This window comes from Entelurus aequoreus, linkage group LG13, assembly GCF_033978785.1.
Source record: "Entelurus aequoreus isolate RoL-2023_Sb linkage group LG13, RoL_Eaeq_v1.1, whole genome shotgun sequence".
Classification (NCBI taxonomy): domain Eukaryota; kingdom Metazoa; phylum Chordata; class Actinopteri; order Syngnathiformes; family Syngnathidae; genus Entelurus; species Entelurus aequoreus.
In genome coordinates, this window is record NC_084743.1 from 14878117 (window position 1) to 14902925 (window position 24809).

The 24809-nt window shown below is 39.5% G+C and overlaps 1 protein-coding gene across 1 annotated transcript in view; it reads right to left on the reverse strand.

Moving 5' to 3' along the window:
- The window catches only part of LOC133663707 (thrombospondin type-1 domain-containing protein 7B-like), a 124839-nt gene that overhangs the window by 88420 nt on the left and 11610 nt on the right, over nucleotides 1-24809 (reverse strand). The window contains exons 2-3 of the mRNA XM_062068389.1: nucleotides 20521-20712; nucleotides 20112-20343 (exon numbers count right to left, since the gene is read on the reverse strand). Coding sequence (XP_061924373.1) covers nucleotides 20112-20343; nucleotides 20521-20712 — 424 coding nt within the window. The remainder of the gene's footprint in view (nucleotides 1-20111; nucleotides 20344-20520; nucleotides 20713-24809) is intronic.

The window sequence follows — 24809 nt, forward strand, 5'->3', positions numbered from 1 at the left end:
TTATCCAACACGCGTTGGAGTTGCCGTGCAGAATCTACCAAAGCACTGTGGCAGAACTACAGTAAAATAAAAGCAGCACTACAGGTTATTTCCACTGATGACACAGAGAAACGAGACACACGAACTGAAGCTGACAGTCTAGTGCGGAAGCTGGATTCACTTGAGATGGCCTTCATGGCAGGCTTTTGGGACACTGTTCTGTCCAGATTTCAGGCCACAAGTCTGCAACTTCAAAAAGCAGACATGGACCTTGGTACAGCAGTTAGATTGCTGGAATCTCTGCGCACCTTTGTTCTCTCCCAAAGAGATCTATTTGATCATTTTGAGCAGAAAGCCTTAAACATGTTGGGTGGCACCCCATCTTACAGGGCTGAACGGACGAGGAAACGTAAAAAGTTTGCTGATGAATCAGCATCCCCAGATGTTGTGCTTGAGGGAAGGCAACTGTTTCAAATAGAGACATTTATTGCCTCTATTGATCAACTGAGTTCAAGCCTTAATCACCGTCTGGAGGCCTACAAACATCTGAACAATTTGTTCAGTGTCCTTTTCTCTTTGGATACAGAGTCCAATGCTTCAGTCCTTCACAAGGCCAAGATTCTCACTGAATCATACCCATCTGACCTCAATGAAAGTCTTGGACAGGAGCTTATACAGTTCAAATCTTTTATACAGCTCAACAACACTGATGAGGAGAGGACCCCTTCAGGACTGCTCAAAACAATAATACATTTTGGACTACAGCCTACGTTTCCTAATACATACATTGCGCTACAGATTTTTCTCACTCTACCGGTCAGTAACTGTGAGGGAGAACGCTCATTCTCTCTTTTGTCAAGAGTAAAAAATGAGCTGCGCACAAGAATGACTCAGAAAAGATTAAATGCGTTATCTCTAATGGCAATTGAGAGTGAGCTGACAAGAGAGTTGGACTTCAATGATGTGGTGGATGATTTTGCAAAATTGAAAGCACGAAAGAAACCCCTTGCTTAAAGGTGCACTGTGTAAGATTTTTAGGTTATTTCCAGAATTCACCCATTCACTAATGTTAGGCTACCTGTTTTCATGAATACTTACCACCACCATAAAATTCTAAGTATCCATTATGACTTGGAGAATTGCACTTTTGCCATTTCTGGGAAGTGTCACCTGGATTGTGAAGATAGGATTGACTTTAGGCAGAAGCTTGGTGCTTTCTCTGGCAAACTGAACCTCAAGCTTCATTCTCTGCAGCTTTGCATTCTTGTGCAGACTTTCATCCACAAGGAACTTTTCAACTTCCCCACTATCGTGAAGGGGCCATCAAAAGATTTCAGTGTGTCCAGCATGTCTAGTCTCTTACTCTCCTTTCTTTGAGCCATCTCTTGTTTCTCATCTGCCCTACTCTCGAATTTTGCCTTCATGAATTTACTCCAGTTGAGTTCAACCTCCCTTTTTGCTTGTGCTGCTGCCTTGAAACCTCTGAAGCTCCTGGCTCTTCTGTAAAATTATTGACCTATTGACTGCGTTCAGTGTGCCCAACTTCTTCAGTTTGTAGTCCACCTTGCCACATTGTCTCTCCATCCCAATGTTGTGCACAGGGGTGCCATCAATGTTACTAGCCTGTTCACTGACAGGGTCCATTGGGAAGGTCTCCTCATCCATCCTCTGCCTGGCCAGGACAGTCTTCAGATGGGGCAGCATGAGATCTGTCAGCTGCTTCACTTCATCCAAGTATTCGGCAGCCACGTCTGACACTGAGTTCAGGACATGTCCAGTGCCTGTCCAGCCACTATAGCATTCTTGGAAATGGGCTATCTTGACCTGCATGCAGCCCTTGTACCATGAACTGGCCTACACCTTTCTTTGTGGTGCTCTCCGATGCATGTTATCATTTTACCTTTCTCCTTCTCCTCAAGCTTAACCACAAATAGATACAGACTTTGAGCCTCAATTTGCTGCACAGCTGCCGTTATGCCAATGTGTTTTCCTAAGATATTATTTTATTTTTAATGATAGAAGGGAGGAAAAGGGGGCAAAAATCATGTCCGATTTAGTTTTTTGGGTGGGTTGGGGGGTTTATTTCATGATAGCTACCAACTTCCAATACATAATATCTCTCAAATGACCCAATGCACCATCACTGAAGTGGGCGTAATCATTTTCAAAAATGTTTATTTTTAGGCCATTTATCCCCTCCCCCTGTGTCTGTGTGAAACCTGTGCTTGTCAGTGTCTGTGTGGTATACCTAATAGTGTGTGTGCAGTATGTGCACTCTTCTGTACAGTACAGTGTGCATGTCTGTTCACAGTATACAGTATTTCTTGCATAGTGCGTGCGTGTGTGTGCGCCCACACGCGCGGGGGGTTGAGGGGCCAAGACCATGTCAGGCCCAGGGGGCCAAAATTTCTTAATCCGCCCCTGCTGCCAAAATGTCAATGGTCAAATCAAAGTCACAACCCAACATTGAGTAAACGTCGCCAAAAAGCATGTTGTTTCAATGTCGTATTTATCCATTTTCTACCGCTTGTGTTTTAGGATATTGGTTGGGAAATTACCAAAAAATCAATGGTCAAATCAATGTCACAACCCAAGATTGATTAAATGTCACCAAAAATCATGTTGTTTCAACGTTGTATTCGTGTTGTAGGATATTGGTTGGGAAATGACCAACATTCAATGGTCACATCAACGTCACAACCCAACATTGATTAAACGTCGCCACAATGCATGTTGTTTCAACGTTGTATTCATCCATCCATCCATTTTCTAACGCTTGTGTTGTAGAATATCGGTTGGGAAATGACCAAAATTCAATGGTCAAATTAACGTCACAATCCCGACATCGATAAAACGTCGCCAAAAATCATGTTGTTTCAAAATTGTATTCGTGTTGTAGAATATTGGTTGGGAAATGACCAAATTTCAATGGTCAAAGCATGTTATTTCAACGTTGTATTCATGTTGTAGGATATTGGTTGGGAAATTACCTACATTCGACGGTCAAATCAAAGTCACAAACTGACATTAAATAAACATCCTCAAAAAGCATGTTGTTTCAACGTTGTATTCGTGTTGTAGGATGTTGGTTGGGAAATGACCAAAATTCAATGGTCAAATTAACGTCACAAACCCGACATTGATAAAACGTCGCCAAAAAGCATGTTGTTTCAACGTTGTTATCATGTTGTAGGATATTGGTTGCGAAATTACCAACATTCAATGGTCAAATCAAAGTCACAAACTGACATTAAATACACATTGTCAAAAAGCATGTTGTTTCAACGTTGTATTCGTGTTGTAGAATATTGGTTGGGAAATGACCAAAAGTCAATGGTCAAATCAAAGTCACAAACTGACATTAAATAAAGATCGTCAAAAAGCATGTTGTTTCAACGTTGTATGTGTGTTGTAGGATATTGGTTGGGAAATGACCAAAATTCAATGGTCAAATCCACGTCACAACCCAACATTGATTAAACGTCGCGAAAAAGTATGTTGTTTCAACGTTGTATTCATCCATCCATCCATTTTTTACCGCTTGTGTTGTAGGATATTGGTTGGGAAATGACCAAAATTCAATGGTCAAATCAACGTCACAACCCAACATTGATTAAACGTCGCCAAAAAAGCATGTTGTTTCAACGTTGTTTTTGTGTTGTAGGATATTGGTTTGGAAATGACCAAATTTCAATGGTCAAAGCATGTTATTTCAACATTGTATTCGTGTTGTAGGATATTGGTTGGGAAATGACCAAAAGTCAATGGTCAAATCAAAGTCACAAACTGACATTAAATAAACATTGTCAAAAAGCATGTTGTTTCAACATTGTTTGTGTGTTGTAGAATATTGGTTGGGAAATGACCAAAATTCAATGGTCAAATCAACGTCACAACCCAACATTGATTAAACGTCGCGAAAAAGCATGTTGTTTCAACGTTGTATTCATCCATCCATCCATTTTTTACCGCTTGTGTTGTAGGATATTGGTTGGGAAATGACCAAAATGTCAATGGTCAAATCAACGTCACAACCCAACATTGATTAAATGTTGCCAAAAAGCATGTTGTTTCAATGTTGTATTCATTTTGTAAGATATTGGTTGGGAAATTACCAAAATTCAATGGTCAAAGCAAGTTATTTCAACATTGTATTCGTGTTGTGGACTATTGGTTGGGAAACTACCAAAATGTCAATGGTCAAATCAAAGTCACAACCCAACATTGAGTAAACGTCGCCAAAAAGCATGTTGTTTCAATGTCGTATGCATCCATTTTCTACCGCTTGTGTTTTAGGATATTGGTTGGGAAATTACCAAAAAATCAATGGTCAAATCAATGTCACAACCCAACATTGATTAAATGTCACCAAAAATCATGTTGTTTCAACGTTGTATTCGTGTTGTAGGATATTGGTTGGGAAATGACCAAAATTCAATGGTCAAATCAACGTCCCAACCCAACATTGATTAAACGTCGCCAAAATGCATGTTGTTTCAACGTTGTATTCATCCATCCATCCATTTTCTAACGCTTGTGTTGTAGAATATCGGTTGGGAAATGACCAAAATTCAATGGTCAAATTAACGTCACAAACCCGACATCGATAAAACGTCGCCAAAAATCATGTTGTTTCAACATTGTATTCGTGTTGTAGGATATTGGTTGGGAAATGACCAAAAGTCAATGGTCAAATCAAAGTCACAAACTGACATTAAATAAACATCCTCAAAAAGCATGTTGTTTCAACGTTGTATTCGTGTTGTAGGATGTTGGTTGGGAAATGACCAAAATTCAATGGTCAAATTAACGTCACAAACCCGACATTGATAAAACGTCGCCAAAAAGCATGTTGTTTCAACGTTGTTATCATGTTGTAGGATATTGGTTGGGAAACTACCAACACTCAATGGTCAAATCAACGTCACAACCCAACATTGATTAAACGTCGCCAAAATGCATGTTGTTTCAACGTTGTATTCATCCATCCATCCATTTTCTACCGCTTGTGTTGTAGGATATTGGTTTAGAAATGACCACATTTCAATGGTCAAAGCATTTTATTTCAACATTGTATTTGTGCTGTAGGATATTGGTTGGGAAATGACCAAAATTCAATGGTCAAATCAACGTCACAACCCAACATTGATTAAATGTCTCCAAAAAGCATGTTGTTTCAATGTTGTATTTGTGTTGTAGGATATTGGTTGGGAAATTACCAAAATTCAATGGTCAAATCAACGTCACATCCCAACATTGATTAAACGTCGCCAAAAAGCATGGTGTTTCAACGTTGTATTCATCCATCCATCCATTTCCTACCGCTTGTGTTGTAGGATATTGGTTGGGAAACTACCAACACTCAATGGTCAAATCAACGTCACAACTCAACATTGTTTAAATGCCGCCAAAAAGCATGTTGTTTCAACGTTGTATTCGTGTTATAGGATATTGGTTGGGAAATGACCAAATTTCAATGGTCAAAGCATGTTATTTCAACATTGTATTTGTGTTGTAAGATATTGGTTGGGAAATGACCAAATTCAATGGTCAAATCAACATCACAACCCAACATTGATTATATGTCGCCAAAAAGTATGGTGTTTCAACGTTGTATTCATCCATCCATCCATTTTCTACCGCTTGTGTTGTAGGATATTGGTTGGGAAACGACCAACACTCAATGGTCAAATTAACGTCACAAACCCGACATCGATTAAACCTCGCCAAAAATCATGTTGTTTCAACGTTGTATTCGTGTTGTATGATATTGGTTGGGAAATGACCATATTTCAACGGTCAAAGCATGTTATTTCAACATTGTATTTGTGTTGTAGAATATTGGTTGGGAAACTACCAACATTCAATGGTCAAATCAACATCACAACCCAACGTTGATTAAACGTCGCCAAAAAGCATGTTGTTACAACGTCGTATTCATCCATCCATCCATTTTCTACTGCTTGTGTTGTAGGATTTTGGTTGGGAAACTACCAACACTCAATGGTCAAATCAACGTCACAACTCAACATTGTTTAAATGCCGCCAAAAGTATGTTGTTTCAATGTTGTATTCTTGTTGTAGAATATTGGTTGGGAAATGACCAAAAGTCAATGGTCAAATCAAAGTCACAAACTGACATTGAGTAAAAATCCTCAGCAAACATGTTGTTTCAACGTAGTATGTAGAATATTAGTTGGGAAATGACCAAAATTCAAAGGTCAAATCAAAGCCAGAACCCAACATTGATTAAACGTCGTCAAAAGCATGTTGTTTCAACGTTGTATTTGTGTTGTAAACTATCCATCCATCCATTTTCTACCGCTTGTCCCTATCAGGATCTGGGGGGTGTTGTAGACTATTGGTTGGGAAATAACCAAAATTCAAAGGTCAAATCAAAGCCAGAACCCGACATTGAATAAACATTGTAAAAAAGCATGTTGTTTCAACATTGTATTTGTGTTGTAAACTATCCATCCATCCATTTTCTACCGCTTGTCCCTATCAGGGTCTGGGGGGTGTTGTAGACTATTGGTTGGGAAATAACCAAAATTCAAAGGTCGAATCAAAGCCAGAACCCGACATTGAATAAACGTTGTCAAAAAGCATGTTGTTTTAACGTTGTATTTGTGTTGTAAACTATCCATCCATCCATTTGCTACCGCTTGTCCCTATCAGGGTCTGGGGGCTGTTGTAGACTATTGGTTGGGAAATAAAAAAAATTCAAAGGTCAAATCAAAGCCAGAACCCGACATTGAATAAACGTTGTCAAAAAGCATGTTGTTTCAACATTGTATTTGTGTTGTAAATTATCCATCCATCCATTTGCTACCGCTTGTCCCTATCCGGGTCTGGGGGGTGTTGTAGACTATTGGTTGGGAAATAACCAAAATTCAAAGGTCAAATCAAAGCCAGAACCCGACATTGAATAAACGTTGTCAAAAAGCATGTTGTTTCAACATTGTATTTGTGTTGTAAACTATCCATCCATCCATTTTCTACCGCTTGTCCCTATCACGATCTGGGGGGTGTTGTAGACTATTGGTTGGGAAATAACCACAATTCAAAGGTCAAATCAAATCCAGAACCCGACATTGAATAAACGTTGTCAAAAAGCATGTTGTTTCAACATTGTATTTGTGTTGAAATCTATCCATCCATCCATTTTCTACCGCTTGTCCTTATCCGGGTCTGGGGGGTGTTGTAGACTATTGGTTGGGAAGTAACCAAAATTCAAAGGTCAAATCAAAGCCAGAACCCGACATTGAATAAACGTTGTCAAAAAGCGTGTTGTTTCAACATTGTATTTGTGTTGAAATCTATCCATCCATCCATTTTCTACCGCTTGTCCCTATCCGGGTCTGGGGGGTGTTGTAGACTATTGGTTGGGAAGTAACCAAAATTCAAAGGTCAAATCAAAGCCAGAACCCGACATTGAATAAACGTTGTCAAAAAGCGTGTTGTTTCAACATTGTATTTGTGTTGTAAACTATCCATCCATCCATTTGCTACCGCTTGTCCCTATCAGGGTCTGGGGGGTGTTGTAAAATATTGGTTGGGAAATAACCAAAATGTAAAGGTCAAATCAAAGCCAGAACCCGACATTGAATAAACGTTGTCAAAAAGCATGTTGTTTCAACGTTGTATTTGTGTTGTAAACTATCCATCCATCCATTTGCTACCGCTTGTCCCTATCAGGGTCTGGGGGGTGTTGTAGACTATTGGTTGGGAAATAACCAAAATTCAAAGGTCAAATCAAAGCCAGAACCCGACATTGAATAAACGTTGTCAAAAAGCATGTTGTTTCAACATTGTATTTGTGTTGTAAACTATCCATCCATCCATTTTCTACCGCTTGTCCCTATCAGCGTCTGGGGGGTGTTTTAGACTATTGGTTGGGAAATAACCAAAATTCAAAGGTCAAATCAAAGCCAGAACCCGACATTGAATAAACGTTGTCAAAAAGCGTGTTGTTTCAACATTGTATTTGTGTTGTAAACTATCCATCCATCCATTTTCTACCGCTTGTCCCTATCAGGGTCTGGGGGGTGTTGTAGACTATTGGTTGGGAAATAACCAAAATTCAAAGGTCAAATCAAAGCCAGAACCCGACATTGAATAAACCTTGTCAAAAAGCATGTTGTCTCAACATTGTATTTGTGTTGTAAACTATCCATCCATCCATTTTCTACCGCTTGTCCCTATCAGGGTCTGGGGGGTGTTGTAGACTATTGGTTGGGAAATAACCAAAATTCAAAGGTCAAATCAAAGCCAGAACCCGGCATTGAATAAACGTTGTCAAAAAGCATGTTGTTCCAACATTGTATTTGTGTTGTAAACTATCCATGCATCCATTTTCTACCGATTGTCCCTATCAGGGTCTGGGGGTTGTTGTAGACTATTGGTTGGGAAAGAACCAAAATTCAAAGGTTAAATCAAAGCCAGAACCCGACATTGAATAAACGTTGTCAAAAAGCATGTTGTTTCAACATTGTATTTGTGTTGTAAACTATCCATCCATCCATTTTCTACCGCTTGTCCCTATCAGGGTCTGGGGGGTGTTGTAGACTATTGGTTGGGAAATAACCAAAATTCAAAGGTCAAATCAAAGCCAGAACCCGGCATTGAATAAACGTTGTCAAAAAGCATGTTGTTTCAACGTTGTATTTGTGTTGTAAACTATCCATCCATCCATTTTCTACCGCTTGTCCCTAACACGGTCTGGGGGGTGTTGTAGACTATTGGTTGGGAAATAACCAAAATTCAAAGGTCAAATCAAAGCCAGAACCCGACATTGAATAAACGTTGTCAAAAAGCATGTTGTTTCAACATTGTATTTGTGTTGTAAACTATCCATCCATCCATTTTCTACCGCTTGTCCCTATCAGGGTCTGGGGGGTGTTGTAGACTATTGGTTGGGAAGTAAGCAAAATTCAAAGGTCAAATCAAAGCCAGAACCCGACATTGAATAAACGTTGTCAAAAAGCATGTTGTTTCAACGTTGTATTTGTGTTGTAAACTATCCATCCATCCATTTTCTACCGCTTGTCCCTATCAGGGTCTGGGGGGTGTTGTAGACTATTGGTTGGGAAAGAACCAAAATTCAAAGGTTAAATCAAAGCCAGAACCCGACATTGAATAAACATTGTCAAAAAGCATGTTGTTCCAACGTTATGTTTGAGTTGCTCAACGCCAGGACCTAATTTAACGAGTTTTCAACGTTGTTTTGATGTCTTGTGCCTGCAGGGAAGGGTAAAACGATGGAAAAATGCCTGATGTTTATTGAATATCACAGACTTGTAATCGCAACATACAGCTTGTATTGCAGTGTAGTTTAACTGTCCTTTGAAAAGAACTCAACTCACAGTCGGTTTTGTCTAGAAAAAGCCGTGTTTAAAATGTGAATATTTAGTGTGAGCAACATTGCTTGGGCATCTTGAAGGTGGCGGAGCTCTTAATCACGTTGGAAAACTGCCTCGTGGCCCCAGTTTCTCATTGGCGGGAGAATCATGCAATGCTTCAGAATGCCACAGTTAGCAGCTTGGAATTTTACAGAAATTAACTTCAGCATATCTGTGGGATTTTTTGTCAATATCTCACAGGTGGTTGACTGCATGTTGGATGAGGGGCGCTGTTGGCCCTACATTTTTGCTGTCTTGTATAGGAAGTTAAATAACTTGTTAATGATGTGACCGGGTGAATCTATATCATGTTTATGAAGTTTATTTTCAACCAAGTCTAGAGAAAAATAACCGCAATGACTTCATGATAAACACTTAAACACGGTAACATTTTCAAAAGATAAATCATTGTAATTTTACAGAGGATGGGGCGTGGTTTCATTTACAATCTGGGAACACCCCCCCAAAAATTAACAGCTTGCAGATAGACACAAAAAAACGGGTATTAAAAGTGCTGTAAAGCCCGAGTACCGAATGTGGAACGGTACTCTGGCGCCATTTAGTGGTACGCCAAAGAGAAAATAACCGTAAATTCTGAAAGCCGCTACGTTGTTCCTACTCTTTGAACCCTGCGGCTAATGAGATACAGTGGCTAATTTATGGATTTTTCTACGCTTGCGGCCATAATAAAAATAAATGTATAACAAAAATCAAGCAAAAACACAAAGAGGGTGTTTTATTGCGTTTGCTATGGCGCCATCTTTTGGACTAGTTCGCTCACCGTAGGTGCTGCAGTGTCCTTCAAATTACCGGCAGTGTTTTTTTGTTTTTTTCAAGCCATCCATAGCGTTTTTACTCGTATGGATTCTTCATTCATCACTCCAAGCAACGTTTTTAAGTTTTGCAATATAACTAAAACTGTTTATACTTACTAAACCCGTACCATGTGTGGTATCTGTAGGAGTGTTTTCATGCACATTTGTACGTGCTATCGTAATGTAATGACGCTATCGTCGTTAGCATTAGCTAATACACTAACACCTTTACAAGTGTGTGTGTTAGTAATATTAACTTATAACGGCATTCTTTGTGTATCGCTTCGGTTTCACAAACACCTAATTAATACCACCAAGACGTCACCGTGGAGTCTGTTTAGCTGATTGGAGAGCTAGCTTCCGCAGCTAGTGGGTCCATGACGATGACTTCTGTTTTGTTCGATCTCCCGTTTTACTGCCGTGTTACAGACACCATTTGGAAATAATTAAGGTATGTAAATAAAACATGTTTTTTTCTGTGTAAATAACTCATTTCACAACGTATATATCTGCGGCTTATAGTCCGGTGCAGCAAATATATGGAAAAAAAAAAGTCTTCTAAAATGTAGTGGGTGAGGCTTATATCCCGGTGCGCGCTATAGTCCTGAAAATATGGTAAATATTACCATATACTATACTGTGAACTTTTAGGTACAATTTTATTTAAGCTTTAAAAACTGTATGTTGATATTAATTTTCGTACAATCATTATTTCACTTGTATTTTTATTCATTATTTAGGTACAATGTTTTATTTTCCTATATTCAAACAAAATGTTACCGTTAGGACACGATAGGTCTTTATTGTCATTGCACAAGTACAACGAAACTTAGTTTTCAGCACAAACCCGTTCAAGATTAGACAAACAAACAGTGTACAGGGTTACAGAACAGGAACGCTGATGGGTCGCCACAAGGCGGCCCGTAAAATATGGGAAAAAGGTAAACGCTGGGGAAGGATGAGTAAAAAAATACAATCTAGACTGGGCTCCTAAGGGGGGTAGTGTTAAAAAAACCTCCATAAAAGCACATATACATATTACAACGTACATCTCGAGATATCTAGCAACAGAGGGGAGGGAGTGGGGGGGCCATGGTGGCAGGCTGCAGCTCTTCAGGCGCTGCCCATCCATCCATCAAGGATGCGTCAAGGGCGTTGGATATGTGTGTGTGTGGCGTATATTTTTTTTGTGGTATGTATGTGTGTAAGCCTGCAGTGTGTCTCTGTTCCACGGCCTTGATATTGTGCAGCAGATAGTCAGTCCAAAGTCCATGAGAGACAAGAAGGGAGTTTTTTGTGTCCTTCGGGAGAGTCTCGAAGCCAGGGAAGCGATCCGAGTTAGAATGTTTTGTATGCGAGTGAAAATAAAATTTGCTTTTCACTCTAAATTGTCTACGACTGGTCCTCAAAATTCTACAATTCAAACTGCGTGCAATGTTACATTGGCCAAAAATATTAAATATACTTGTTAAATAAAAGCTCTGCTTACTTAGGCCTACTATGCAAGTGTGTTTATAATGTTGGTCATCATGGTGGTACTCGGAGAGCCAAGTGTTTTCTAAGGTGGTATTTGGTGAAAACATGTTTGTGAACCACTTCAATATGTATTATCTAGACCACAAGGACATATGTTGAATGTGGATTAAATCGACATAGATGCCCTTGAAATACTGGTGGTGACCTTTTTGCAAAGCGTTGAATGTAACAACTCTTGTAGCGTTGTTTCCTATAATGCACCCGCAGTGACGAAAGATCGATAAAGAGTAAAGATTCACAAGCTCTAGCCGAATATTTGCTTAAAGGGGTCATATATGATTTATTCTCCACATTTAAAAGACTTCCTCGTGGTCTACACATAACAACGTAATGGTGGTTCTTTGGTCAAAACGTTGCATAAGTTAGAATTATATGCCACTTTGTATTAGAAATGGCAACGGCGGAGGATGCACGTGCATGTACGAACCAGTCAGCCCCACAACAGGAGGGTAGAGACAAAAAAGGAGCTTATTGTAGAGTATATGTAGAATATATTTATATTATTTATATATTATATATATAATATATTATATATATTATATTATTTATTATTATTACTGTCTATTGTGAGCGAACTGTGGTGCTGAATTTCCCACAGGGATCAATAAAGTACTTTCTATTCTATTATAATCTATTCTATTATTGACTACAGTGGAGGAAATGGGCAAAGTCCTTTTGCACCAAATATGCATAACGTCACACCTGGGGAAAAACGACACCAAGTGGGAAAATTCCAAACGGCTCGTTTCCCGGAAATATGAAATAAGGAAAGATTGTTTTATAAATATCTCTGCCATTTCTTCATGGTTTTTTTTGACAAATTTCGGGACTTAAACGGATGCCAAAAAAAAATAAATAGGTATAGGTAACAAAATGTCAAGAATCTTGTGTTGCTTGGATGCACTCACAAGGAAGCATGAAACAAACAAAAACAGCACACAAAGTAGAACGATCCAGCGCTGAAAGAGGGACCCAGGTGGAACTAAATAGAACTAATTAAACGAGGAACAGGAGTGCTGACAGGACATGGAAAAAATAAAGTAAAGGTGCTTGACAACATAGAGACCAAACAGGAAGCACTGACAAAACAAGAGCACCAGGACAGGAAGTGATTCTAAACACAAAAACACAGGAACATCCAAACATAACCAAACTGTTGGTAGCAATTCTGACAAAAAAAAAAGTCGTTATTGCATAATAGTTCTTCATTAAAGCAGGAAATGTGTAACACACATGAATAAATCAGCTATAAAGTAATGATGTGAAGGAAGGGATCAGGCTCGAAATCGAGAGAGCCGGCTTCCGATGGAAAGTATATTAAAAACAAAAATCTTTTAAAGCCGCATTGGTCGGTATATATATATATATATATATATATATATATATATATATATATATATATATATATATATATATATATATATATATATATATATATATATATATATATATATATGTATATATATGTATTGTATATATATATATATATATATTGTATGTATACATATATATATATATATATATATATATATATATATATATATATATATATATATATATATATATATATATATATATATGTATATATACAATATATATATATATATATATATATATATATATATATATATATATATATATATATATATATATATATATATATATATAGTATATATACATTTATATATATATATATATATATATATATATATATATATATATATATATATATATATGTATATATATATATATATATATATATATATATATATATATATATATATATATATATATATATATATATATATATATATATATATATATATACATATATATATATATATATATATATATATATATATATATATATATATATATATATATATTTAAAATGAATTCATGAACCTTATTTTCCGGACTATAAGGCGGACTTAAAAATAATTTTTCTTTCCTCAAAACTCGACAGTGCGCCTTATAACCCGGTGCGCCTAATGTACGGAATAATTCTGGTTACACCTCAAAGCTATTTTACTTTGTACATGGTGTAATGATAAGTGTGACCAGTAGATGGCAGTCAAACATAAGAGATATGTGTAGACTGCACTATGATGGCAATATGACTCAAAAAAACAACACTAACATTTTATATGTTCCATTGAAAATATAGAACATTACACATGGAGCTCAAAAATCTATCAAAATATTTTAGTACGACTTTGGTAAGCTATAAACCGCACCGCTTGATGGATTGTACCGTACTTCAACATACCAGTATTATTATGGTGTGTGTATAAGGTAAGACATATTATCTGGAACTTTTCTTACCTTCTGGTACCTGCTGATCTGTATTTGGGATCTGCATAAGGGTCCGTAGTTGATAAGCTTCTTATTTTTCTCTATCTTCTTGTTATGTGACATTCATCCTCCACTGTTGCCATTTGTAATATAAAGTAGTGTAACGTTCTTACTTATATCTGTCAGTAAACTCGTCATGAAAGCGCTAAAACATACCGGTGTAGTGAGTTTACATTATTCACCCAAGGAACTTTAGTTATTAGAGAGTTCCGGGCAGACATTTTTTCACGGTTGTTTCCGGATGATAGAGATGCTGCTCCGTTATTGATTGAAGTAAAGTCTGAATGTCATTAAAACAGTTAGCGCCATCCTTGCACGCTACACCGCTACAACAAAGATGACGGGGAGAAGACGCTGTCGAAGGCGAGCCACGTAAATAAGACCGCCCACAAAACGGCGCATCCTGAAGCGACTGTCAGAAGGCGGCTTGAAGATGATCTGTAAAACATCATCCATGCGACATTTTGACCAAAGAACCACCATTACATGTTATGTAGACCACAAGGAAGTCTTTTACATTCAGAAAAAATCTTAAAAATATGAGTCCTTTAATGCGCCTTATAATCCGGTGCGCCTTATATATGAAAAAAGATAGAAAAGAGACCATTCATGCCCCCTATGGTCCTGAAAATACGGTATGTATTAAATTATGTTAAGTTTATCAATACAGCTTGTGGAAGTCGCTTCTAGGCGTGCTGTTTCAATCAAGTTTTTAATGTTCATATAATAAGTCAACAATCTTTTCAGAGGTTTTCTCTCTCCAGTCTCTCCCTTCTCCTTCCTCCACCGGCCGCTCACTATTAAAGACAACAGATGATTAGATTACCACGTACCACCTGTGAAATCTAATCACCTGCCAGCTGTGTCTCGCCGTCAGCACATGCCCCGCCCCTATCCGATGGTGCTCCGCCCTCAACACCATCGACAGAGGCGGTGACCTTTGCTCCTGCAGGGGCGCTGATCACACTCTCCCTCCACACAGCTATATACGTACATACTATACATAGGTTATAGTCCATGTGTTTTTACATTAGTTATTCATGTTACACATAATTAGGTAATACATTCATTAAAGTAACAATGAGGAGCCACTTGGGAGACGAAATTTTAGTGAGCCGAGTCAAAAGAGACGGAATTCCTATCCCGACGATAAAGTTTCAAACTACAGGCTTTATAAACCTTTAAAGTTTAGTTCTATCTAAGGAGTAATGGCATTGAAGGGGACGTCTTTAAGAAATAGTCCAGACCAAAGTATGTAATGTCAGGCTGGTAACTGTAGAGCCGCATATTTATGTCCCGAGCACTCATAAAGTGCTTTGAGTCAGCCACCCCAAACTCCTCTGTGCATGCCCAGAGGACTACGACAATGTGCGTATTGTATGCATGGAGCATCTCCTATAAAAACTGATGACTAATGAAAAGTTGCCTCACAAGAAAATGCGTGAAACGGACAAAAAAACCAACAACCATTGAACGCCACGGCAATAACGTCAACAATCCATCCAGCATGCAATGATATTTGCTTTATTGTACCTCTACTTGAATCCTATCAAGTAACCCACTTCTAAAAAAAATATTATGTCGATAAAACGTTTTTTGCTGTCATTTTTGACGGTGGTGGTGAGGTCGGTTAAGTGTTATTGTTGTCATGATAGAACTGAAAATGAGATTCCAGCACATTGCTGTAGATTACAGAGTATGTGGTAGTTTCTACTGCAGAGCTATTTAACTGGCAGCCCCGAGGGATGCGGGGGCATATTCGGCCAGAAAGTTCAGTTCCAAAAACTTGAAAGAGACTGACATTTTTGCATTAGACTCCTAAAGATACTGGAACCCTGTCATGTTGATGATCTTTGACCAGCTTCGCTTTGCAGTAGGCCCTTAAAAACTAAATTTCTTCTGAATTTCGTACATAACTTCAACAAAACAAATAGACAATAATCAAATGTATACTGCAAAGGATGCTGGTCCTCAGAAATATACAAAATCATTGAAATAGTGAAAGGAGGAGTCCTTATCCTTCTAGAAATGTGCCCTCCAAGACTATTTAGTTGGGTATCCCTGATTTACTCTATGCTCTGTACTCTATATAGTCTACTAGATGAGACAATCCCTGATTGCTCCAATGCTGAAGTTGAACTGAAATCCTGGAATTTTTTTTGGAATTGTTGAAGTAGAGCACACAATTCCTGAACATGCTGAATATTTTGAAGTTGGAACGGTTTGAATCAGATAAAAAATGTTGGAGTTGTGGAACTTTGAAGAATGTCCCATTGATTTCAGTGGGAATTTCCCCAAACTTTGGGAATTTCGGGAAAAGCGGGAATTTTTTAGAAAATGGTAAAAAAAAAAAGAATGGTCTGAATGGGTTGAAATGGTTGGTTTTGGAATTTTTCAAATCGGTCGAGAAATAATGACTTGGTAACATGTTCAATTGAGAAATGGTATTCCTGGAATTTCAGGAAAACCGGGAATTTTTCCAGTTCAAAAAACACCTTCGTTTTTTGCCCTGATTAAGAAGAATGTGTTGACGGTGGTGGTGAGGTCTGTTTAGTGTTATTGTTGTCATGATAGAACTGAAAATGATATTCCAGCACATTGCTGTAGATTACAGAGTATGTGGTAGTTTCTACTGCAGAGCTATTTAACAGGCAGCCCCGAGGGGTGCAGGGGTGGGGGGGGGGGGGGGGCATATTCGGCCAGAAAGTTCAGTTCCAAAAACTTGGAAAATAATTATATTTTTGCATTAGATTCCTAAAGACACTGAAACCCTGTCATTTTGATGATCTTTAACCAGCTTCGCTTTGCAGTTGTCCCTTAAAAACAACAATTCTTCTGAATTTTGTACATAACTTCAACAAAATAAATAGGCAATAATCAAATGTATACTGCAAAGGATGCTGGTTCTCGGAAATATACAAAATCCTTGAAATAGTGAAGGGAGAAGTTAAGAGGCTGTCTTTGTTGCACCAAGAGAAAGGCTTGGAAAATTCCATTGTGCACGATGGGAGGAGACGGGAAGGGCGTTATCTATTGTGATCCAAGACTTGCCCAAGCTCGATCCAGGACCAGCCCAAGCCCGAGGCATCTTTTCCTTTTGTGTCAATGTAACCGAAAACAATGGCTGTTTACATACCCCCCATTCCTTTAGAAACAGCTGTTGTTGTGTAAACAGGGAATATCCAAATAAAAGAGGAGACGTAAACCTTTTTTCGTCAGAGCGTGCAGGAAACTGTGCAAGAGTACGGACCAGACATTTCTCCTCAAATTGAGCCAAATTGAATTATGTCTCTGTTTATTTCTTTGCTTCTTGTCTTGTTTAATAGATGTCATTTGGGTTTGAACCTGACATTATCCCTAAACACATATCAGTAAACATTATATCACACTTGGCTCTTTTGCTTTGACTCTCTCTCAGGTTCAAACAGATGCCAATGCAATAGTTTTCCTAGTTTCAAGGATATAACAATATTAATTATTGGTGAATCATAATGCAGGGGAGTTATACCCACATGACAGCTTGTTGCCATATTGCCAACTTTTATTACAACCTGTGTGGGCTTGTGTGTAGCATAGGACAAGGGTAAGGGCTACAAATCCCTTCTATAATTCATTTATAGTACTATTAATAATACAGTATATGGTGCTAAGGGAGGGTAAATGTTCTAAATTATTCATGTCTCTTTTGTCCAAGTGTTGGTATTTTATTTTGTTTTTTCAAAAAAGAAAATAGTAACTGCGTTTGACTGGCGAGCAGTAAAGGGGGTACCCCGACTCTTGCCTAAAGTCAACTGGGACACCCCCGACCCTAATGACGGTTTGCGGTGTAGAAATGAATGAATGAAAGCAAAAATGTTTTGAATTCTGTTGTTCGGAGTAACACTGACCAATTATTGAATGATCTCAAAGAACTAAACTGATCGTACAAAAGTTAAGAAAACACTTCTGCAATATCTCATATCCCTTGGGGAGGTAGTACAGTTTCAAAGAAACGTAAACCAGTGTAAATCCCGGACTATATGCCGCTACTTTTTTTCCTATGCTTTGAATACTGCGGCTTAAAAAAGATGCCGCTAATTTATGGACTTTTCTTCGCTGACGGCCATAATGCAAATAGTTTTCATTAAACACACAATAATACACTTAAATGGTGTTTTATTGTTTGTGCTATGGCGCCAGATTTTGGATAAGTTTGCTACGGATTCTTCGTTCATCACTCCAAGCAACATTTTTAAGTTTTACAATATAACTAAAACAATTCTTACTTACTACACGGTCCCATGTGTGATGTCTGTAGGAGTGTTTTCACGCATATTTCTACTTGCTATTGTAATGTCATAAAGTTAGCGTCATTAGCATTCGCTAATATGCTACCACGTAGCATACAAAGGCATTCTGTTCAACGTATTCACAAATTCATCAGTAAATTCACAAAAACCTCACCGTGGAGTTATTGAGTCTTTTTAGCTGATTGGAGACCGCGATAACGACTTGTGTTTTGTTTGATCAGCCGTTTAACTGCCGTGTTTGGAAAAAACTAAAGCATTTAAAAAAAAACATTTACAAAATCTTTCTGTGTAAATAATTCATTTCACAACGTATATATCTGCGTTTTATAATCCGCTGCGGCTAATATATGGAAAAACATTTTTTTTCCTAAAATTTAGTGGGTGTGGCTTTCATACCGGTGCGCTCTATAGTTTGGAAAATTTGGCGTATATTGAATCAAAACAGCAAAAAAACTATCTTTTTCTCATAGAAAGAAATACAGTTTATAGAAGCTCAAAGAAAAAGTTCAGTTTTATAAAACAGTTAAACTCCATGGGGATGTTTTTTTTGTATTCCTTTTCCAAGCTGGATGTGGCTAATTTGCATAATTGTGTGACTACTTCCAAAAGCATTCACACAAAATTCCCAGATTTCCCAGAATTCCAGGTTTTCTGGGACATTCAAAATTAATTGGACATTTTTCAAGCTTCGACCATTCCACCATCAACCTATTCAAACCATTCCAACGTCAACATATTTCACTCAGCCTGCACATTCAAGTTCCAAAAAATTCCAGGAATTCCCAGATTTCCCTTTTTTTTCAAACACTTTTTTGACCCTTTTTTTCTAGCGACTACTCCTTCCACATTTTTCAACCCACTTCAACCGTTCCACCGTCCAAACATTCCTCTTAATCAGGAAAAAAAACCTAAGTGTTTTTTTGAACTGGAAAAATTCCCAGTTTTCCTGAAATTCCAGGAATTCCTTAATACCATTTCTCAATTAAAAAATGTACTACTTCAACATTTCTTGACCAATTTGAAACATTCCAAAACCATCCATTTGAATTGTTCAGTAAATTCAAGTGTTTTTAAATGTTCTCAAAAAATTCCCGCTTTTCCCGAAATTCCTATTGAAATGAATGGGACATTTTTTAAAGTTCCACAATTCCCACATTGTTTATCCGATTCGAACCGTTCCAACTCTAAAAAATTCAACCTGTTCAAAATCCGGTGCTCTCTTTCAACAATTGAAAAAAAAATTCCCGGATTTCCAGGAATTCCCAGTTTTCAGGGACATTTTCCCCATTCAAAATGAATTGTCCATTTTTTAAACTTCCCCAATTCGCACATTTTTCAACCGATTCAAACCATTCCAACATCAACACATTCAATTCATCCAAATAACACTTTCCCAAGTTCCAAACCAAATTATGTTCATCCTGGAAATTCAAACTCTTCAACAGTCAAACCATTCCAACATTCAAACTATTCTTACATTCATACTACATTCTGTCAGCATTTCAGTTCAACTTCAGCATTGGAGCATTCACACCCAATTCCTTCAGGAATTGCCTCATCTTGTTATCTATGTTTTTCAATTAAAAAAACACACATTTATATCAAAGAACAGAGGATATATTTGTGAATACAAAAGCCCGAATCAGAAACCATACAAATATTAAATGTAACACAACATACATTTCCATCCTATAGACGGAGTAGTAATAAAATGAACACCAAGCTATAGAACGTACCTTTTGCTCACAACGAGTCCACCGTTCATTTTCAGGCAGGTAACTTTCCGAATTTGGACACCCGTAGTACAGGGAGATGTTTCATTCCAGAGGCTTGTTTGATTGAAGTCCAAAAAGGGATCCGCCATGCAGGGCCCCCATGCCGAGGCCTCCCAGTAAAACACCAGGCAAGGGTGGTCATTGCAAACTCTCCACTCCTCCAAAGCCGGAGGTCCTGGACACGTTTTCCCATCTGAAAAAAAAAAATATTACGCTTCAGAAAAAGGGAATGCGTTTGAAGTTTCCTGACCTGTAGAAGTGGTCCAGATAGAGCCCTACGTCTATTTTCTTGCGTCCTATTTCAGTATTTTCTGTCAGCCTATACCTTATCGTAACTCTTGAAGTGATGGCCCATAATGCATTGCCTTACCTTTTCCCGGAAGCGCCAACACAGTGCGTGTGCGGCTTTGTCGGCCGTCTGCAGTTTTTGAGGCACAACTGTGTGTGCAGGGGGACCAGACGGACCAGACGCTGAGAACACAGTCTGCATGACAGGCCACCTCGCAAGGCGCTTGGGTCGGGGGAGGGTCTCCCCCACAGTAACTCGTGGGCACGTCCTCACCTGGGGAAACCGGAAGTATCAACTATGTGAGATTCGGGGTATCCATTTTAAAGCACCAAACGTTTTAATCAAATTCCTCCCCCTAACTCTTTATATAATTTTTACGAGGCAAATAAAAGTGAAATTAAGATGACATTTTTACTAACTCATCTCGATAAGTGTGTTTATTTCAAGGCTCGTCGGTTTGCCAATGTAGTTAAAAAGATGACCCATTTTACTACATACATTATTACGTTGGGTTTAAGTGTAAGCCGCATGGTTCAGTCCCTGCTTTTTATGTTCCGCCCGGGTCTCGAACCTACGACTTTCGGTATTAGAGACAAATATGCTAGCTACCGAGCTGGCCTCCGTTACTGGCGTATGAAAAAAAAAATCTGTTTTCGAAATAATCACAATTTTTGTAACGATCCTTTTGCGATTAAAAAATAAATAAATCTAAACTCGATTTTTATACATACATTAAAAAAATAATTTAATCAGTCTGACTTTGAATCGAGAATCGTTTTGAATCGGGAATTATTCTGAATCGAATCGTTAATCCCAAGAATCGAATCTATTGTGGGGTGCCCAAAGATTCACAGCCCTATCCATTGCACTCACCCTCATCCGGGTCACGGCACCATCGTAGCCCGCCTGGTTCTGTTCCTGCTATTTATGTTCAGCCCGGTACTTAAACCTGAGACGTTCGGCATGAGAGACAAATATGCGAGCTACTAAGCTAAAAGCCCGGACGATGAACCTGATAGCTAGCACTGCTCTTGAGGTTGTCAGGGAGTGAGGTTTACCAACATACACATGGCCGAGCCACACCGGCTGGCCTCCCTTAGTAGGAATATCAAAAAATATATATATCTATTTTCCAATCAATCACAATTCTTATTTGTAATGATCCTTAATCAATTTTCATAAAATCGATTAATAATTTATTTTTTTATTTTATTTTAAATTTGTCCTTTTCAGGTAAATCATATTGTTGATGTAGATAATCATATCTGCTGTATATATTTACTTGAGAAAAGATACATTTTAAATTGTTGAATCGTTTTGAATCTGGAATCGATTCTGAATCGAATTGTTAAACCCAAGAATCGAATCGAATCAGAATCATGAGGTGCCCAAAGATTCACAGCCCTATTCGTTACACTCACCCTCATCCGGGTCACGGCACCCGCCTGGTTCTGCCTCTGCTAATTATGTTACGCTCGGGACTTGAACCTGACACGTTCCATCCAAATGGGCCCGGGCAATCAACCCAAAAGCCAACACTGCTCTTGAGGCTATCAGGGAGAGAGGTTTACCAACATACACATGGCCCGGCCACATTGACTGGCCTCCGTTACACTTACACCCCTAAACTTCACTCTCATCCGGGTCACGGCACCACTGTAACCACCCTGGTTCAGTTCCTGCTTTTTCTGTTCGGCACGGGTCTCGAATCTGGGACGTTTGGCGTGTTAGCTACCGAGCTACAAACCCGATAGCCAGCACTGCTTTTGAGGTTGTCAAGAAAATGAGCTTCGTTATATTCACCGTCATCCGGGTCACGGCACCACTGTGACCGGCCTGGTTCAGTCCCTGCTTTTTCTGTTCCACTCGGGACTCAAACCTGGGGCAAGCCCGCTAGCTAAAAGCCCGGACTATCAACCCTCCATAGCCAGCAGCGCTCTTGAGGTTGTCAGGGAGTGAGGTTTACCACCGTACACATGGCCGAGCCACACCAGCTGACCTCGTTATACTCACCCTCATCCGGGTCACGGCACAACTGTAACCGGCCCGGTTCAGTCCCTGCATTTTCTGTCCAACTCTGGACTCAAACCTGAGACAAGCCCGCTAGCTAAAAGCCCGGACTATCAACCCTCCATAGCCAGCAGCGCTCTTGAGGTTGTCAGGGAGTGGGGTTTACCACCGTACACATGGCCGAGCCACACCAGCTGACCTCGTTATACTCACCCTCATCCGAGTCACGGCACCACTGTAACCGGCCTGGTTGAGTCCCTGCTTTTTCTGTTCCACTCGGGACTCAAACCTGGGACAAGCCCGCTAGCTAAAAGCCCGGACTATCAACCCTCCATAGCCAGCAGCGCTCTTGAGGTTGTCAGGGAGTGAGGTTTACCACCGTACACATGGCCGAGCCACACTAGCTGACCTCGTTATACTCACCCTCATCCAGGTCACGGCACCACTGTATCCGGCCTGGTTCAGTCCCTGCTTTTTCTGTCCAACTCTGGACTCAAACCTGGGACAAGCGTGCTAGCTTAAAGCCAGGACAATCAACCCTCCAGAGCCAGCACCGCCACAGACTGGCCTCCGTTACATAAGATCAGAATTTCACAAATAGTTATAAGTAAGAGGAAGCCAGTTCATGGAAAATAAGGCACTTTTGGATCGCTTGAGGCTGTTTCAAGGAATGTGCATGAAGTTGTGTGGATTTGCTATCCCATCAACAGCAATAGTACGGTATCTCGCAACCAATTTATTATGTTGAAATTACAACAAAACAAGCAATTACTGTATCACAGTCCTGGGAACACTGTCAACCGGGAAACATTACCATCAAAAGTCATAACTTTGTGGGTGTGTGTGTGTGTAATGGAAAGGGACAACATAAGAGGGGGGCTCTGCAAATAGACGGCTGCCCCAGGGTCCTATTGCATTATTAATACAGGGATTGGTAGTTGTGCCTCTTGCTCGGATAATAGCGCCACTACCTGCGTTCTATTGAAAATGATTTCTATTCCGCTCAGCCACCCGCCAAAAGATCTTTTCCACTGTTATTACTAAAGTAGTTATGGGAAAAAAACACAAGCTCTCACCTTTGCCTGCATGCAAATAATCGCTTCCACTCCCCACAGGCGGCTTTTTAGACTAAGCTTGTTGGACAAAATAATAGAGCACTTTGAAAAGAACCGCGGTTACGATCAAATGGGGTCTCGGAGAAACTATCGAGGGTCACGCATCAACTTTTTAAAACATTCTGTAGACCTGTGACCTCAGCGCAGTCAATCCTCATACTGGGACTGGCACAGTCAAATGTTGAAGAGCTCACTTTGCATGATTGTCTCAAATTAGTAAAAAGGATGTTACATGATATGGAAGCCAAGCTGAACTTTGGCTATGGTTCTGCTCGAAGAAAATTTACACATAGAATGCACCCTCTCTTTTCTACCTTTGCAAATACACACACATTCTATATCATTTCGGTTCGGAGGAAGAAGTACCAGGTGCGGGGAGCGAGAGTGGACAAGAGTGAACTCTCAGTTTTGTTCTCCCCCAAGTCGGTGCAGCCAAGGAAGACAAAAGCATATGTGGAGGGCGACCATTTTAGAGATTAAGCGGGACTTTAGACGGCTCTGTTCTCTCTCCAGCGCTACAATTGCTATTGTTTGACCTTGCTCTTTTGTACAGAATGAATTGTTAATCTTCAATTCTAGTCACCTCTCTTAACGAAAACATCTGGGTCGACTCTTCCCTCTGTTGCGCGCGACCGGTCTTCCTCTCAGGAAATAAAACACACTGGTCAATCCCAAATTCTTTTGGATGACATATATGTTGAGTAAGAAGGACCATTGATTGATTGATTGAAACTTTTATTAATAGATTGCACATCCATCCATCCATCCATCCATCTTCTTCCGCTTATCTGAGGTCGGGTCGCGGGGCAGCAGCCTAAGAAGGGAAGCCCAGACTTCCCTCTCCCCAGCCACTTCGTCCAGCTCCTCCCGGGGGATCCCGAGGCGTTCCCAGGCCAGCCGGGAGACATAGTCTTCCCAACGTGTCCTGGGTCTTCCCAGTGGCCTCTACCGGTCGGACGTGCCCTAAACACCTCCCTAGGGAGGCGTTCGGGTGGCATCCTGACCAGATGCCCGAACCACCTCATCTGGCTCCTCTCGATGTGGAGGAGCAGCGGCTTTACTTTGAGCCCCTCCCGGATGGCAGAGCTTCTCACCCTATCTCTAAGAGAGAGCCCCGCCACCCGGCGGAGGAAACTCATTTTGGCCGCTTGTACCCGTGATCTTGTCCTTTCGGTCATAAACCAAAGCTCATGACCATAGGTGAGGATGGGAACGTAGATCGAACGGTTAATTGAGAGCTTTGCC